The sequence below is a fragment of the Adiantum capillus-veneris genome, chromosome 8 (assembly GCF_014529385.1).
Source record: "Adiantum capillus-veneris isolate H3 chromosome 8, ASM1452938v2, whole genome shotgun sequence".
In the NCBI taxonomy this organism is placed as follows: domain Eukaryota; kingdom Viridiplantae; phylum Streptophyta; class Polypodiopsida; order Polypodiales; family Pteridaceae; genus Adiantum; species Adiantum capillus-veneris.
Window position 1 is genome coordinate 27,523,072 of NC_140938.1, and position 18,656 is coordinate 27,541,727.

Sequence of the window (18,656 nt, forward strand, 5' to 3'; positions counted from 1 at the left end):
GGAGTGGCGAAGTTCCCTCCAAGAGAGTATTGGCCGCAAACCTTAGCGCCCCTTTCGGTATTTCTTTATATTACTTGAACTCAGTACAATGCCGGTACTCCACCCTCTGCACCTTCATATTGAAGCATGCCAGAGATTGAGCCCTCTGAACATATTTCTGTACCCAGAAAGCTGCCAGCGTGTTTTACGAAAATCCGTACAGCTTTGCTACGTCAACAGTCAACTTAAAACGCAGAAATCCATACAAATCTGCCACATCATCAGCATTCTCTATAAGTCGGCTCCGTTCTTCAGTGGCTTGACACGTCAGCAATTTGTCACAAATTGCCTATATATGCACCCCCCCCTCTCCCTTTCCCTTGTACTTTTGGCATGTTGTGTAGTGCAGAGATCCAACGTTTGGTCTCTCTCTCTCTCTCTCTCTCTCTCTCTCTCTCTCTCTCTCTCTCTCTCTCTCTCTCTCTCTCTCTCTCTCTCTCTCTCTCTCTCTCTTTTGCCTTGCAATCCTCCTCCCTCTTGCTAGCGCTCCCTACTCTCATTGCTTGCAGATTGTTCTCGTGCCTGTACGGTGAGTGATTCGCGCTAGGAGCTTGAGTACATGGAGATCAATAGCGATAGATCCGAGATCTATTGGCTGCCCAGTCCGGAGAGGAGGTTTGTTTGTGGTTGCACACAAGTTCATCACCAGATTCACCCTTTTTTGTTGCACCTTTGACAGTGGTGTGGTGGCCTGCACGTTGCTCTCCTACTGCCATGTGTCCAGTTTGCCCCATTTGGTTTAATTCCTAGTACCCACCTATCAAAGGTGGCAGCGGAAGATGCAATGAGGACAAGACCTGGCTCGTGATCCGGTGGGTACCTCGACTCCGATCTAGAACACATGCAATGCCAAACACATGAACAAGGCACACCTGTGGAGAAGAGCCAAAACGCAGATGTGGGGGCTGCCCAAAAACGATAGCTGCCTCCCCTCTACCCACCGAATGCCTGACCTCAAAGGGCTACCCCTTGGGGTGCCCAAGGGAGGGCGCCCCTGACTGTGGCTGGTATGCACTAAAATGAGGTGATCCCCCCTAACTTCCTATATAGCTCTCCATGAAGCTGCCTGGCCCAAGCTCCCAGTCCCACGACCATGGAAAATAGGGAATAGGTGTGAAGAGGGCACCCTGGATGCACATAGGCTCGGGGGGGGAAATATGCGAGGGCTGGGGAATGCTATTCCCAGCATGCAGGACAACTGGAGAACATGGAACCAAGCCAAAACCCGAGCTAAACATGGCTAGACATGACCCGAGATGAGAGAACAACGTCACACTAGCCGGGCACAACCACAAAACAACCCTCACTCCCTAATCTGCTACTGGGAGATACAGGTGCTACCACCAAACAGGAATATGAGCTCTTAACATCACCAACTTATAAAGTCCTACCAAGGGGCCTAAATGATTCTAACTGAGCCTAGCCAATTCTTTACTAATCAGATTGCCTGATCAAAGAAAATAAGCATTGTTTGATCCCTGACTTTACCCCATGCTCTCCATGGCTTTTTCAGTTTTTTAGCCTGTCCTCCATAAGTCTCGCCTGAGTCTTTAGCTTTCTTTGCTTTTCCTGGCTTCTTAGCTGAATTTTTCTTTGACGGACCCCCTTTCACATTGCCCTGGAATCCAGAGTCTTCTCCTTTCAACAAGGCATGACCATGCTAGCAACCTCCGTTAGTACAGTAAGGGTTACCACTCTGTTCTTTGTACAGTAATTCTTGAGCCCTTTAGGCAGCCCACAACGGTACTTTTATAGATGCTCTGTCAATGGCACAAATCTGTAGGAAGTTACTAAAAGCAGCGTTTACAAAACTTCCCATTGTACTCCTCTAAGTTTTTGCAAGTAGCCGCATTGAGTTGATGCCAATCTGTCATAACATCAACTTCAAACTCATTTGACAGCCATGCAAATGCAAACATCTGTTTGAAGTAAACCCATGTGGCGGGTGCCTGTCCTTGCATCAATAAAGTCGTCCACCATGAACACGCATTTCCTTTTAAGAATTTTGGAAGCTTTCCAAACCTTCGAAGCCTCTATAAAATTCCCCTTGCATAAGCAATATCAAACTGTTGGAGGAAGGTAAGAGCCATCGTCTTGTCTTCAAAACCATTGACAGTGTGAAACTTCACAGTTGCACCACCTTCTTTGTATGGTATCGGCTTTGTCAAGCACTCTCAAATTGTCACAAGGAAGTGTTTGCAACATGGGCACAGTGGTTGGGGATCATCTATGCTCCTTGGCCATTAGCATTCTAGCTTCCTGGTGCCATATTTGCTTGCTGGTTTGAAAAACCAGCCATACCAAAATTGCCTTGTGCCCCCCCAAACTGGCCGTGAGTACTCTGAAACCCTGGCTGTAAGCCGATATTACCATACATGGGGTTTGGCATCACGCCTTGCATACCCCCAAACACTGTTCCTAGCATATACTGTTGATTTCCATGCGCATAACCAGCCATGCTTTGAAAAGTAGATCCACCTCCAAAATACCCATGATGTACCGCAGGTGGAGGAAATACCTAATGTATAGCCTGGAAGAAGTTCCTTGTCCATTTAGAACCAACATTTGGATGCTCAAAGGTGGCTGGCTGAACTTGTATAGCCTCCGGAATTGGCGTCCTAGCCACCTGTTCATGGATAGAAAAAGTTTGCCTCTAGTGACTCCGCAACATGCGAATGCCCCGAGCCTCAACGGGCTCCACTGGATGAGAACGTTGCCTTGCCTGTTGTCACAATCATAGTCACACAAACAGCGTTTCGCAGGGGGGAAACGGGAACAAAGTTTCCCCACCGTTTCGGACCGGCAAAAACGGCGTTTCACAAAGTCATTTTTCTTTAGGTGCAATTTGGGGTAGTGAAGACCAATTTTTGCCAGATGAGCTAGACAAGGGATCTCAAGAGTATGTGGCAAAGTACATGCACGGTGATGTACAGATGGCAAGAAGAATAGAAGATGATTTGCTGGCCTTTCGGAATCAAAGCAGTCATTTTGGTCGAGCCACTGCAAAACTTCGAGACACACAGCTCCAGCCTGTGTCATTAGTGGGAGAAGTATGGGAATTGTGCACCTACTTTGGTAAATACACTTCCTTAATCTCCCACAATACATTCTAGGCTTTGCAATTTAAGCTTTGCAAAACCAAGTGTTAAATGCAATTTTTCCCTTTATTGTATGTGTTTGAGCATTAAGTTTGAAACTTTTGAATTAGACCTTCTCATTTTTCAATTGTGAATACACCTATGGCCCCTCCTAGGCTACTTGTTTTATGAAATACATTGTTTACAAATTGAAAAAAAAAAGTGTCGTTTCTCAACCGTTTCTGCCTCGGACGAAACTCCGAAACACTGGTTTTTCCGTTTCCGTTTCAGGTGGTGACTATGGTCACAATGGTGAAGCTTGCATAAAGTCCATAAACCTTGGATTCTGCATCAACCGGATAGATACATTCTCAGCAGGTACCAAGGGTGTCCTAAACATGTCCTCATCTGGTCACCCAGTCATTATCTCTTGAGTTTGTGGTGCATTCACATCAATAAAAGGTACAGGCATTGGTGGCCGTGAACTTTCATCAACGTCGTGCACTGTAGGAATAGCATGTTGTGAAGAGGAACCCTCTTCTCTAGTGTCATCCGTCCTGTCAGCCATAGTGGAATTCCAAGTACATGTACTTTGTATCTTCCCCCAAAACAGACCAAGGCTCAATTCTTGAGGAAAAAGTGATGCGGTCCCAACAACCAAACCATGAAACCGGCATGTAGCCTTACGAAAGGGTGGTAAACTTAAGCTTTCATCCGTACATAATTCGTCTAGCTTTCCATGTACTATACGACACAAAGTAACTTCACAATTGAACCTCTAAAACTGGAATTCACCACTTCAAAACAATTCACGACTTGGTAGCTAGAGCGCTCCCAAGTAGACGACACCTTGTAGGCCCCAAAGACTGGCACCCCTTTCTGTATTTCTTTATTCAATTGCAAATAAGTGACTCGGATACTTTCACCGAACTCTCACCAAACTGTCCAATCCTGTCAAGGAGGTTTTCGACCCAATTTTGATAGCATAACGGTGCCAAAACCCTTGTAGGTCAAAAGTACACGTCTAGGTCGATTTCCCTTGCATTTTAGAAGCTTTCCGATGAGCTGCAGGTCAATTTCAGCATGCTCTAATTTCCTGTTTTAGTCACTGTCGGGTGCCTAAAGCACCCCAAAAAACTTTTGTCTCAATCCCTTTGTGATACATAAATTTGTCGCTTCATCAAAAAGCCTTTCTTTAGAGGAGATTCTGTCACGTGACACATCCAACCCTATGTGTCCGTGGACAAGCTACAGCATGATCAGGGTTCAGCCAGTCCAGTCAGTCTAGATTAGCAGTGATCTGGCACTTTTGTGAGTCTATTCGTGCATGCCCAATCACTGAGTGTAGATGCATATCCTGTGGTTGCACACAGCATGATCATCAGAATCCATTAGAATCAGTTAGGAGAATTTTCCAGTGCATTTAGCCTATTTTCCCTATTTTTGGTATTTTCACTTATTATTTTTATGTGACTTCCCAACAAAAGTAGGTAGGGCAATTTTGCTAAGTTAATATATAAGCAAACCCAAGTTAGCACTAAATGGCAGAAGAGGCAGCAGGAGCATATGCTCAACAGACACCTTCTCAGCAGAACCCCGCAGAACCCCCCAAGTGACCTAGCGATTTTGCTCCCAAGCAACAGCCTAGCGTTTTTGGATCAGACCACTGCAAATCAGCCAGCGTTAGCAACCTCAGCGTTTCGCAGATCTATCACGACAGAATCAGCCCTAGGATCAGCGTTTTCAGTTTTCAGCAGTCAGACGTCGCAGATCAAGTCTGCGACCAAGTCCTGAACCTCGCAAATCTCACCTTCCCGCAGCAATTCCTCACCGCACGGTCAGTTTCCGCAAGGTTTACAGTTTCAGCCCGGAAAACACAGATTTCAGCATCTGCGTTTTCAGCTCGTCGTCGTCGCATCGTCGTCAGCATCTGCGTTTTCAGCTCGTCATCGACATCGTCACCGACATAGAGTTAGAATTCAGCAGATAGAAGATTAGCAGATTTCAGCCCATAGCGATTTTGGACAGCAGTAGAAAGATTGCAGATTTCAGCCCTTAGGTTGACTTTCGTCATCGCCGACATAGCCTAGACTTGCATCAGTCTCATGCATACCATTTGTACCAAATTGTGCAGTCATAAGTAGACCACTCTCGCCGACGAGAGTGGGGCCTTCGGAGGAGGGTTTTACAACGTCTCTGGTGTCGTATCTCTCTTCTCTCTCTATCTCTTAGTCTCATACACGTGCACGCACAGTGTCCATTCACTTTGTTTGTGATCATAGCACTTTCCATTAAGAACGGAAGGCTCTCCCTTCCATAAGAACTAAAAGGAACCCTTGAGCACAGTTCGGAGCACTCATCTTGAGCAAACCGCAAACAATCATTCCGCTGCACCTAACAGATTCAGAGACTGTCTCTCCATTTAGCAATTGATCAAACACACTACAAAAATCTGGACATGTGGCATACTGCTCCCTCATCCTCAAACTCACGTTGAAAAAGAGTGGTAACTGCTGCTACTTGTGGCTCGATGCATCAGTAACCACATTTTCCCTCTATATGAACAATCTGAAAGTGCAACAAAGGGAGCTTGCCTACTTAGATGCCTTCTTGGAGAAAGCTTTTCAAGGCACTGCTTGGACAAAGAGGAAGTGCAAGTGCATTCCACTTAATTGGCACAATTTTACTGGCTCGAAATTTGTAAAACGTTCTCCAGACCCACCACCTCCGTGGGCAGCCTCCCCCCTCGCACATGCACAGCGTCAGTGCACTTTTCAGCATCGAATCCGGGCAAGCCTTGATCGCAGGATCCCACGCTCTTTGCAGCCAATGAGCTAAGAGAGAGCTCTTTGTTGATTCGTTGCTGGACTTGCATTTTTGGGTAAAGTGTGCTGTGTACGAGTGTGAACCGAAGGGAACTCAAGGGGTGTTGGAAGGTATCCATGACATGTGCTGTTTGAACGGACCCTAAGATGGACCCCCGCTTGATGCACATTGTTCAGGATTTGAATTTCCAACAGGCAGGGTCTGCTATCATCTGATTCCGGTATCTTAAGAAATGGGTGGTTAAACTTGAGTAGAAGAATATCACAAATGTGTAAGCAAATAAACTAATCAGTGTTGTAATGGCTTATTGGACATTGAGATGTTCACAAGAAAATATTGGCACTTTTTCCAATCAAGTTCTGAAGGAAATGAGCTATAATTACTCATCAGACTCACAGCAAGCTCTACTGTTCATGCATCCTTCACTTCTTTTCCCTCATTTCCCTTGGTACTTGTAATGCACAAAGCCTACAACAAATTTGCATGCACACAGACTTCAAGTTTCTAACATCCAAAAGTGAAACAGCAACCTCTTTACTGGAAACATAGGAAGAAATACACCATGTTTTAAACAATGTGTTATAGGTAGCTTTAAAAATACATACCAAGCCCTTGCGAGTTTTGGAATATATGGCAATGTCAGCATTGCCATAAACATTGGCAATGGATGCAAAAATGGGTTCCGTGACAAGGGTCATGGCAGCTTTGTTCTCCTCGAGGCCTTGCACAACATGAATGACACCAGGATGCCTCAACTTAACAAGCTGCATGGCATCTGCTCTAATGACATCAAGAAAGGCGTCCTCAGCAGCTTTGGAAAGCCCAATTCTCTGCCTGGATTCTGTTAAGTCCTTCTTGTCTAGAACCCAAACACACACGTCTTGGTTATGGGCCACAGATTTGTTGCGATGCTTGGCAGCATACAGCTTCCAAGCAAGACCGTGACCACCCGAAGCCACCTGCTCGTGAAGCTCGTAATCTTGAAGAGCTTTGGGGCCTGTGACTTCTTGAACGGTGTTTTGCACTGTTTGCTCGATCACAGCTGCAGTTTTGGCCAATGCCTGCGTAAGGCTCTTCATATTGAGAGACATGCTCAGCACATTCACGTGCACGGGCGATCTGTGCGAAACTATTGAAATAGAACTTGCCACCCAGATCGGCTCTGAAATGCGCACGCGCGCGCGCGCGTGTGTATCTGTAGAGAGAGAGAGAGAGAGAGAGAGAGAGAGAGAGAGAGAGAACACTTGATGTCTATGCGTTCGTCACAGTCGGCACCCCCTCACGACGGAGACCGTCGGAGAGGTCGTATAGATTGTTGAACCATGCTGCTGTTGAGCCCTTAAGCTTACATGCACCTCTAGTAAGGCCCGTGTCACATTGGGGCAGGGAGACCACACTTTTCGTTGAATGCACCAATCAGCAGCTGTGCCGACGCATCACCCTCTCACACTGGGTCGCTGGCCCTTTTTTCGCAGCTTAGCTGGCTGTCCACCTCAGCGGCACAGTTTCCTCAGGAGTGTGCCGGCCTCCCTTGCCCGCCCAACTTCAGCACACGCAGTGTTCTTGCAATTTGATTGGACGCGGAGCAGCTTTTCGACTTTATAACATGCGCTCAGTGTGACAAGATTTCCACCGACTGCTGTAAACGGGACTGCTCTCACATAGGGGCATGGTGGTCAAGGCCATCCAGCTCACAAAGGACAGGCGCCCCAGTGTGACAGGGGCCTAAGGAACGAGCATTTGATCACCATATTCACCATCATATTAGTCTCATAATGGCTTTAAGCACAACTAGTGTGGCCAGTGGTCTCCTCCCCTCAGGACTATATGACACGGGCATGGGGACATGGGATCTATGGCGAGAGCATCGAGCGTCGTAGATCTTGTCGGCACCTCAATGCCCGTGTTAGATAGTCCCCAGGGTCTCCTCTCTCTCTCTCTCTCTCTCTCTCTCTCTCTCTCTCTCTCTCTCTCTCTCTCTCTCTTCATTGGTTTTGCAGGGCAAACAGGCCGGATCATCGTGTTGGGGGGGGGGGGGGGGGGGGGGGGGGGGGGGGATCCCTCCCCCTTATATAATAGTATAGATGTTACTTTACTCACACTACTAACTATAAATTCTACTAACTACCAAGATAGCCCCAGGATATTCCCCCCCTCCTTTCCATGGAGAGACCGACCCTCCGCAAAGAGAGAGAGAGAGAGAGAGAGAGAGAGAGAGAGAGAGAGAGCTTTGCACACACATCGCTCCAGGTTGCCCCCTTGCGCTTGCCTCCTCCCTCAACCCTCCTCACCTTACCACTCTGTCGGAGAGATACAGAGAGAGAGAGAGAGAGAGAGAGAGAGAGAGAGAGACCTTGGTTGCCATGCGCACTCTCGACAGAGGCTAGTCACTATGGGGGAGAGAGAAACAAAGTCCCTCCTCCATGGCTTAAAAGCTTGTGAGCCCCCCACCGCCTCTACAAGAGGCTCCGAGAGAGAGATCCGTCGGTCGGCAGGCTGTGGAAGTTGCGAGAGAGAGACAGAGACAGTCTGGAACTCGGCACGTGGAAAGAGAGAGAGAACTTCCACTTTGCGTTCGATTTAAAAATTGGCATATAATAAACTCTGATTTGCCTTTTCTCGATTTTTCAACATTGAACTAACATTTTGGCATACTAATAAAGATATTCAGTTTCTTAATGAGATGTTGCATGAATATCCCCACTCCCCCCGACTTAAAATCCCCGTCGACAACCTGCTTCTATTGTTCCCCCTTTGCAAACTAAATTGGGCTTGCTTGTCCCCTTGCCGAGAGATGCAGCCTCTAGCCCCACTCTGGCAGTCTCAGTCGTGACCACCACCCCCTATTCAAACCCTCGAGGCGAGCATGAAGACTAGTGGGAATCTTCAACTCCCACCTAAACACCCCGCACCTACACATGCGCGTCCCCCCCCCACCTCGACCTTCGCCCTTTCCTCTCTCGCATGCCCTCCTCCCATGAACATCTGCCTCCTTACCACAAGCTGACTCACTACACATGACCACCATGCCATGGCTCCCCCTTCACATCGTGCCCCTTATCTCCTAGTGCAGGCACTATGGCTTGTTCTTCAACGAATGCAAATTGACACCAAGGCGTGCACAACAAAGTCAGAGAGATAGAGAGAGCCCGCCTGAGGGTTTGATGGAGAGAGAGAAGGGGGGGGGGGGGGGGGGGGGGGGGGGGGGGGCTTGAATTCACAAATCTCATGATAAAATTGTAAAATTTAATGATCTAGTAACTTGTGTGTAGCGGAAAATAACATAGACATAGTGAGTATTTCATTAAGAATAGATTCCTAATGAGCATAGCAAGAGTGCTTGGATGGAGAGAGCAACAAAAGCATAAAACCTAGTTAGATAGGCATGAACAATACTTCAAAAAGAGAGAGAAATTAAGCTATTGACAACAGTTGAGGAGTGGATTTACATGGAGCTGGTCTCCCCTCCAAAAGGCTTTGTATTATAGGTTTCCCCCATCAAGGGAGACATTTTACAATACAATACTTTGTGTTCCTTCAATAACTTGCTGGTGCAATGAAGATGGAAGCTTCAAGCACCAAGCTTACACTTGAAAAACACAACAACAATTCCCTCACGGTCTCAGACCCAAGACCTCACACACCTTCGAAGATGGTGAGAGCTAGCGGGGTATGAGAGTAGATCTAGAGGAAGAAGAAGTATTTTTACGAGAAAGAAGTATTTCTCCTCACATAATCACTCTTAATATCTTAGCATAGTTTAGTAATTAGCATGGTAGAGGAGATGAGCATGCATTGAAGCTTGGCTCTTGGTTGGATTTGCATCACAAAGCCAAGAGTTGTTGGTGTAGGCCTCCATTCTCAAAAGCTTGGAGAAGGAGAGAGAGTTCTTTGCTCCACACATGAGTTGTGTGAGTGTGTGAGTGTGATAATGCCTTGCAAAAATCAGCCCCTCTCTCTCTTGGTCGACCCCTCTTGCTAATTGCTCATGTTGGCATCCCATTGGCCCGTGTAAAGCTTAGCCAATCATAAATTAGAAGGATAATTGCTAGTCTTGTGACATGTGTTCCACTTTTCCCGTTTTGTGAGAGCTTTAGGTATTTAAATAATTCAATTAAACTCTCATTGGACCTCTTCGTCTTCTGGCCAATAGGAATCAGGCAAGCCATTGGGCTGTTGAATGCTCATTGGACCCCTTGGTAGACTTTCCAATAGTCTTCTAGAGAGCTTAATTTCTATTGGTTCTTTTATCAAGTGTTTTTAAATGAATTAAACTAAATTTACTCTAGCCTAATTCTCATTGGTCCACCTCTATAGCCATCCAATAGGATTTGAATGCACCTTGGGGGCAACTGGGCTAGGAACCTGACATGTGTCCACTATGCCCTTTGTAAAGGGAGCTTGGAAGAGTGTGTGTGTGTGTGTGTGTGTGTGTGTGTGTGTGTTTCTCTCTCATCCCCTACAAAAATGGCTCGCCCCCTCCTTGATAGGGATGTGGGAAGACTTTTGAGTCTTCCCACAAGCATCCAAATTTTCGTCAGGCTTGACCATTGAGCATTTCATTTCATTTTGGAGCCTAAGCTTTTTGGAAGTCTTAATGGGCTGAACCTTAGGGTCTTTGAAGTCCATTGATGCACATTGCTCTTTTGCAGATGGTCCCTCTTTGGATCCCTATTTTCCCTCCTTTGGATCCCTACTGAGACCAGTCTGTTAGCCTTACCAATATTCTAGCTTTTTCTCCCTTGGTACTTCCCCATATTAAATGATCGGTTTAATATGAGAAAATCATTTAGGCGAATTAGATATTAGTCATTATGATATTACCACTCTCTTGAAATCATAGTCGTCCTCGACTATGAGGTAGAGACGATAAAGCCTAGTCATTAGTCCTTTTTCTAGCGGGTAGAGAATCCCTATTTTACCCTACGATGCCGTTCTAGAATGGATGACTAATTCATTTGGCACTTGACAGCCTAAGCTGCCGCAAGCATGTCTGCGCATTAGTCCTATCAATCTTCCATAGTAGAGTGACAAGCTCTACTTGGTGTTTGGGAGACGTCGTCTCTACAAACTTGACCCTAAGCATGCATACTTCTTAACATTTGTGCACAATAAAGAAAAAGAGAGTCTTATAAGACAAAAACTTTGTTCATTTAAACAGTTTTACATTTGCTTACTCTAGGGAAGCATTGTAAGCATTGACAGGTTAGGTTATCCTTTAATTGTATGCCTTGCATAAGTCTAGCATCTTCAAAAGGATAGTTCTTAAACTTAATAAGACACCGTTGGATAATTTACCGCCTCTCAATACCTTGTCTTCATGTTGGAAAATGGACTCGGACTGTAGTGCCTCTTCTTGGTCCTCGATCTCCGGTGGGTCTTCAATAGTTGGTTCTTAAGGTGGCTCTCCTTTGTAAGGCTTTAATAGGCTCACATGGAAAGCATTGTGTATGAGCCAATGACTGGGCAACTTGAGTTGATAGGCCATCTCATTGATTGGTCTAAGAATTTGGAAGGGACCATAGTACCTTTTTGCTAACTTAGCATAGTACTTTTGGTGTTCCATAGGATTCTTGCCCATTGTGTGCCTTAATCAAGCCTTGGGAAATTTAAGCAAGACCCAATCATATTGTTTAAAGGCTTGAGCTCTTCTGTGCTTATTAGCAGCAGCTTTTTGCCTTTAATGTGAGATAGAGATAGCATCCTTAATCTTTTGAAAGATTCTTGTAGGTCTCGGCTATACTCATCTGCAGCAAAGATCTTCCCGTGTACCTTAAGTAGCAGGGGACTATTGGATCTTCCCTCAATTACCTTGAAAGGTGCTTTTCCGGTGAAGGTATGTACAATGTTATTGTAGGCATACTCCACCAACGGTAAGTACTTCTCCCATTGGGACCTTTGATCTACTTCCGTTACATAGGCTTTTAGTAGATCAAGAATTGTTAGGTTAGCTATTTCACTTTGGCCATCCGTTTGTGGGTGATAGGCCAAAGAGAAGTTTAGCATTGTCCCTAAATTCTCAAAGAGACCCTTCCAAAAATTAATGTTCATTCTAGGATCTCTATCCGACACTATGGACATTGGCAAGCCATGGTACTTGAAGATTTGTGATATGAAGAGTGTTGCCATTCGATGGGATTTGATAGTCTTTTTGACAGGTATAAAATGAGCTTGTTTATTGAACCTGTCTACTAACGTCCATGATCCCATATTCCATGGATAGACTTAGGCAATCCAAAGATAAAATCCATGGATATGCTCTCCCATGGTGAATTAGGGATTGGCAATGGTTGAAGCAATCCAGGTTGCTTCCCTCTATCAAACTTTGTCTTTTGGCATACCACACATTTTGAAACGTACTCTTGTATGTTTGCTATCATGGCACGCCAATAGAAATATGTTTCTATCCCTTTTAGGGTAGACTGGATCCCTCTATGCCTCGCATAAGGAGGAGCATAAGATTCATATATTACTTTCTCACGTAGTCAGTTAGTAACACATAGTCTATTACCATAGAGAAGATAACCATCTTGTAGGGTAATTGGTTCTTCTTTCTTCCCTGGTGCAAGGGCTGAAATCACATCTCTAAAATCGGGGTCAATAGCATACTCATCTATCATAGAAGATAGATCATTGTGAGTTGTTATGGATACCGCATTCACTCTTGGTCGTCTTGAGAGTGCATCGGCTACTTGATTATGCTTGCCAGCAATGTGAGCAATATGAAAAGGAAATTTTCCCACCTCATTTGTTTGTCGGAGAGCTTGGTTTGCGTCATGAAGTACTTAAGGCTTTGGTGATCCGTCCGCAGAATGAAAGGAGTCCCCAGTAAATAGTGCTTCCACCAGTCTAGAGCATGTAGAACCGCTAAGAGTTCCTTCTCATATATTCCTAGAGCTTGCTCAACAGGGTCGAGCCTTCAACTTTCGTAGGCTATAGTGTGCCCTTCTTGGAGCAAAACAGCTCCAAGGCAATCACCACAAGTGTCGCATTGTACCTCAAATGGCTTTGAGAGATCCGTAAGTGTATGCACAGGTTGAGAGATAAGATTTTCGAAAGCATTGTTCTCCTTGGTGGACCATATACCTAACGTTTTTCTTTGTTAGGTCATCTAATGGTCCCACGATTTGTAAGAAATTTTCTATGAAGCATCTATAGTATGCACACATACCTATAAATCTTCTTAGTTGATGTAGATTTCTTGGATTACCCATCCTTTTATTACCTCTAGCTTTGATGGATCCATTTGGATGCCATCTTAAGAGATAACGTGACCTAAATACTGAATCTCTTGTAAGAAAAACTCACTTTTCTTTCGATTAATATAAAGTTTATTCTCTCGTAAAACTTGAAATATTACCTGGAGGTGTTGCTTGTGTTCATCTAGTGAGTTAGAGTAGATGATTATATCATCAAAGAACACTCTAGTAAAGGTTCGGTGAGGCTTGAATAACTTCTCCATCAAGCGGTTAAATGTGGCTAGTGCATTGGTCAAGCCAAAAGGCATGACAATGTACTCATAAAGACCAAACATAGTGCAAAATGCGGTCTTTACAATGTCTGATCAACTATCCTTATTTGATGGTAGCCACTTTTTAGGTCAATCCTACTAAAGTAGGTCGACCCTTGTAGCTTATCAAATAGGTCTTCTACACATGGAACGGGAAACCTATTTTTGATAGTGATCCTATTTAGTGCTCTATAGTTGACACACATACGATATGTGCCGTCTTTCTTTTGCACTAATAACACGGGTGAACAAAATGGAGATGAGCTAGGCCTAACCATGCCCTTCTCAACTAACTCATGCATTGCCGCATAATCTCCTCTTGTTGAGCTTGAGAAACTCTATAAGGAGGTTTATTAGGCGATGAAATTCCTGAAAGAAGTTCAATTGCATGGTCATCATTGCCTCGTTTAGGAGGTAGTTCACAAGGGATGTCGTAAATAAAAACATCTTGAAATCCCTTGAGAAAATTGGATAACTCTAGTTCCTTGTGATTATTTATATTTTCTTTTGCTAAAGCATTAGGTTCATTTTGAGAATCTTTAACAAAAATCATGTACATGGAAATAGAGCTCTTTATTGACTTATTGAAAGCTTGCTTATGTACAATGGGTATGGTGTTACCCAACTCCTTAGCATCTATGTACATATCTTTTTTCCCAAACCTAAAGTAGATTTTCCTTTCATGGAATTTAACATTGGCAGCCATGTGATCAAACCATGGTGCCCCTAGGATTACATCCTCGTGCTTGAGAAGAGAGATAAAGAAGTCCTCCTTGTCCACATAGCTTTGGACATGGAGCCTCAATTTCCCAATTAAGGGAGTGACTGAGGCTTCTCCCCCCTTGAAAGCACCATCAGCAGGTAGGACATCTCCCATCTCATAGGCTTGAATGCCTAGCTTAGTGGCCAACTCTGTGGATATGAAATTGTGAGTAGAACTAGGGTCAAAGAAAATAAAAGCATTATGATATCTTACCTTTCCCCAAGCATGGCATAGAGGAGATCCTTTGTGGTGAGCATCGTCTTCTTGGATTTTGACCAAGGTAGCTCTAAGAGGCTCATTTCGTGTATTCTTGTGGGGACAAGCATGATAAGCATGCCCTTTCTCCCCGCACTTGAAACAACGGTTATCTTTACGATAACGCTCTAGCTCCTCAGGAGAGAGTTTATTTTTGCCTTTATAAACTCCCTTCTCCTTAGTTTTGTTGTTGCTGGCGTTGCCTTTGGGAGACTTTTGGACATGGTCCTCCCCCTTAGGCTTGTTATTATGGTCCTTGTTCTCCGTGGGCTTAAGATTTCTCTTAGCCCCTTGCTGAAAATAGATTTGTGAAGCCACCATGTTATGGTGTAGGACCAAAGATATGGTGTGTGGTCTTTGGGAGTTGACATACTCCGCCATATCTTCAGTTAAACCCGCACAAAATTGTTGTTTTTGCTCTGCAAAATCCATCTTTTTGAAGACAGTGGCTTTGAGATGTAAATCCCAAAACTTGTCTACATATTTGTGGATAGATTCATAGGGAGGGAGATTCAAGCTTCGCCATTCAGTGAGTACTTTGTCTTTGGCATTGGTAGCCAAAAACTGCTTTATGATGGAAGCTCTTAAAGCTTTCCATGTTTGTGGAGCTTCACCATTTGCTCGTAGGCTAGACCACCATTGCCTGGTGGACTTTTGAAAATGCATAACTACATGGCATAGCTTAAAGGACTCCGTGAAGCCCTCATCTCCAAACGCCGCATCGAATTGTTGGATGAAGGCAAATACTTTGTCCGTAGCACCAAAGGTGCCATCATAGGTAAGGAAAGAGATGTTCTTTCCTCCCTATTTGACTTTCTGAGCTTGGACGACCTCTTCCATGCGCCATAGGATTTCCTATGGCCTATTCTTTTAGGTGGTTCAAGAGCTGCGCCATCACTTTCTTTAGAAGAGGAAGAGTATGAGGAGGATGGAGAGGAGGGTGACCTCTTTCTCGCCTTTTTCTTCCCTTGTTCCTCCGTGTCTACACCATCACTTTATTCAAAAGAGGAAGAGGATGAAGAAGATGGAGAAGAGGGTGACCTATTTCTCGCCTTTTTCTTCTCTTGTTTTCTCTCGTCCCTCTTTGAATTATGGTGTAGAGAAGTGTGCGATGGTCTTCTCCGTTAAAGGGGGTGTTGGAGAGAGTTTTTCCCGCCGTCTTCGTGGAGCCATCTCCGTCGAGGTGGCAGGAGACTCACTTCTTTCTCGTTCTTTCAGTGGGGGCTTTACCATTGAAACTTGAGTTCTTCTTTGAGAAGTCAGGTAGTAGATTTTTGAGCCCTTCATACAGATCCTCTTCTTCTTCCTTATCGGAGAGAGGCCTCTTTTGGAAGTCTCACAAGGCGGCTTCCTAGGTACTCTCTGTTCTTGGTGGGGAGTTTGGAGAATCCCATGAGTACATAGTTGCCGTTGCACTTCACCTTGGAGGGATCGATTGCCCATGGCTTGTTGAAGCCTAGTAACAAGGTAATTAACAAGCATAGGGGCATCATTAGTAGCCTGTTCATTAGCAAAATCAAAGCTATCAACAGTAATTTCACTCTCTTTACTATTATCAGCCATTCTAACAAATTTTAAGTGTAAAATTTTTAAGTGTACTTTGGCACTTCAAGCCCTAGTTGCCACTCCTCTTAACCCTTTAGAAAAGCACTCTAGATTTTTGAGGGGTTCTTCAGAAAGAAGGTGTAGCTATAAAAGCATATGTCATAGATTTACAAGCTGGAACCCCTTTAAGAAGGTTTTTGTTGTCGAGGATATGTGCTCTTATTTTATTGTGCACTGTGCTTGAGTGTTGGACTCTACGTCACTCCACCATGATTAAGTTAATAGACTTCGACTCTTATGCTCATCTCATGGAGCATGAGCGACACCACTTAGATATGCTCAACTCTTCCAGCTCGAGTGTAAGTCTAATAATTGTGACTCTTAGCTCATAGTTTATCAAGACTTGAAGCTTTGGGACTAATGCTTTGCTCATTTTGTGGCTCAGCAGCTTGACTATGACTTTGCCAAAGAGTGTTTTTTGCACTCTGGCGTTGGGGTGTGTGATACATCCGCACCACCACAAGGGAGAACACCCTCTACTTTGGAAGCCCACACATTTGAAATCACTAATTAGGTCATAAAATTCTCTCCCTCCAACCTATATAAGAAGCTAGCTACACACTTTGCATCCACACACTCACTACCATCATAAGCTATTTTTTATCCATCTTTGCATATTAGTTTGATATCATGATTTGTCAATTGTATTAGTGTCAACTTCTCTCTCTAATCTCTCTTCTATTAATTCTCTAAACACATCATGAATGGCTTGTTTACGTTTTTACCATAAGCGCCAATCCTTTCATGTGGTATCACAGCGGACGGTTCACTAGGCATCATTTTCTATACTAGATCTTGTGAGCTCTCCTCTCCCTCACAAGATTGAATCAATTCCCATGCATAAATAAGCATTTAGGTTAGCATTGTCCTCTATGCTAATTACTCTAGTCATTGGGCATGTTCTTAGTGATGAACCTCCAGCCACTACCCTTGCTAGAAGTGTTTAGAAAGGAGGGCATGCTATATTAGGAGCATCATTAAGTCATCTTTCATTATTCATCATCTAATTTGCTTTTGCATTGCATTTTGGTGATTAAATTTTGTGCAAGTTTTGCTTCATAATTAGCCTCTATTTGTGTTTCAACTCGTTGCATTGTGAGTGTGTGCAACAAGTGCTTACCAAGAGATCTCCATAGAGCTATCAAACTCTGCATTTTGAGACCAAGAACCCTCCCAACTCCATCATCCAATATTCACTATTTTTGGGTGTGGATATGAGCTCTCGAGGTCCAACTTCACAATGCCAAGTTCATATTGGCTAATTTTGGTAGTTTTCACAAGGTACCTACATGGGGTAAGTTGGATAGGAGCTTTGAATCTATTCTTAGTGTGTGCGTTGGGTCGTGGGTTCAAAATCCTTTCCTATTTTGAGGAGGGGATCACAAGAGGACGCCAAAATCTATTCAAGCCAAGATTTGAAGCAGGTCGAGTCCACAAGGGCAAGTTCTCGCATCAACGACGGACCCGAGCGCTTGCGATCGACCACAATTTAAAGTCCCTTCGGCTTCGAAAGCGGCCAATCCCATGGTGCACGTGCATACTCACAAGTCGAACGCCAAAGCCAATACAATTGGATTCATTGAAGGCCTTCGGGTCCATAGGATGGTGTCGTATGCAGCTGCCACGGTATTAATCTCCTCACCCTCCTCATTTTGGATGGCTATCACCCTGGGGAGGTCACCTAAGAAAAATGTAACCTATCATGTGAGTTCAACAGAAGGGTATTTAAAGTTCTTGAAACTTATAGAAATATATATACAGAAGGACATTATTTTTTCAAATTTGAAAAAAACTTACCGATTTTAAAAGAAAATGGTACATTATATTCCTAACAAAATTCACAGATAAGGGGTTTTACAAACATGTCTTGAACGCACGTGATATGGTAGTTTTACACATAGAGAACCCCCCGAGGCTATCACATGCAGTCTTCTATCAGCAGACCTTTAAAGTCCCTTCGGCTTCGAAAGTGGACAATCCAATGGTGCGCGTGCATACTCACAAGTCGAACACCAAAGCCACTACAATTGGATTCAGTAAAGGCCTTCGGGTCCATAGGATGGTGTCGCATGCAGCTGCCACAGTATTAATCTCCTCAACCTCCTCATTTTGGATAGCTATCACGTGCAGTCTTCTATCAGCAGACCTTTTGCACACCAAGAGTTCATTCCCATAAGCAGCATCAAGTCAAGATTTTGAAAGTTTTTGAATGGTCTTCAAAGAGATTTCTCTTACTGTTTCATCTCCTCATGGCTCAAAACAAAGAAATGTATGCTTAGATCCAATCTTCCAAGATTATAAAGACAAAGAAGCCCCACGCTATCCATTTACACACACATCCTAGCATTTTGCACCAAGTCATTTCATACATATTTGCACACATTTATCTTTGCAATTGCATTCAACTTTGCATTGGACACAAAGCACGACCATGTTTGGCTTCACAAAGATAACAAAAATTGTACAAGGATCAGACATTGCCTAACATTGGGTAAGACCATCCTCACACATTTTTGCACAAAATCTATTTTGTATGCCATGCCGACATCGACATCCACTTTGATTCTGACAACTCATTTGA

General features: G+C 44.2%; 1 protein-coding gene across 1 annotated transcript in view; it reads right to left on the reverse strand.

Annotated features, from left to right (window-relative positions):
• Positions 1–7,301, reverse strand: part of LOC147451845 (kinase family with ARM repeat domain-containing protein) — a 102,336-nt gene extending 95,035 nt beyond the window's left edge. Inside the window, exon 1 of the mRNA XM_086517717.1 lies at positions 6,548–7,301. Coding sequence (XP_086373843.1) covers positions 6,548–7,033 — 486 coding nt within the window. The 5' untranslated portion in view covers positions 7,034–7,301. The remainder of the gene's footprint in view (positions 1–6,547) is intronic.
• Positions 7,302–18,656: the final 11,355 nt, after the last annotated feature.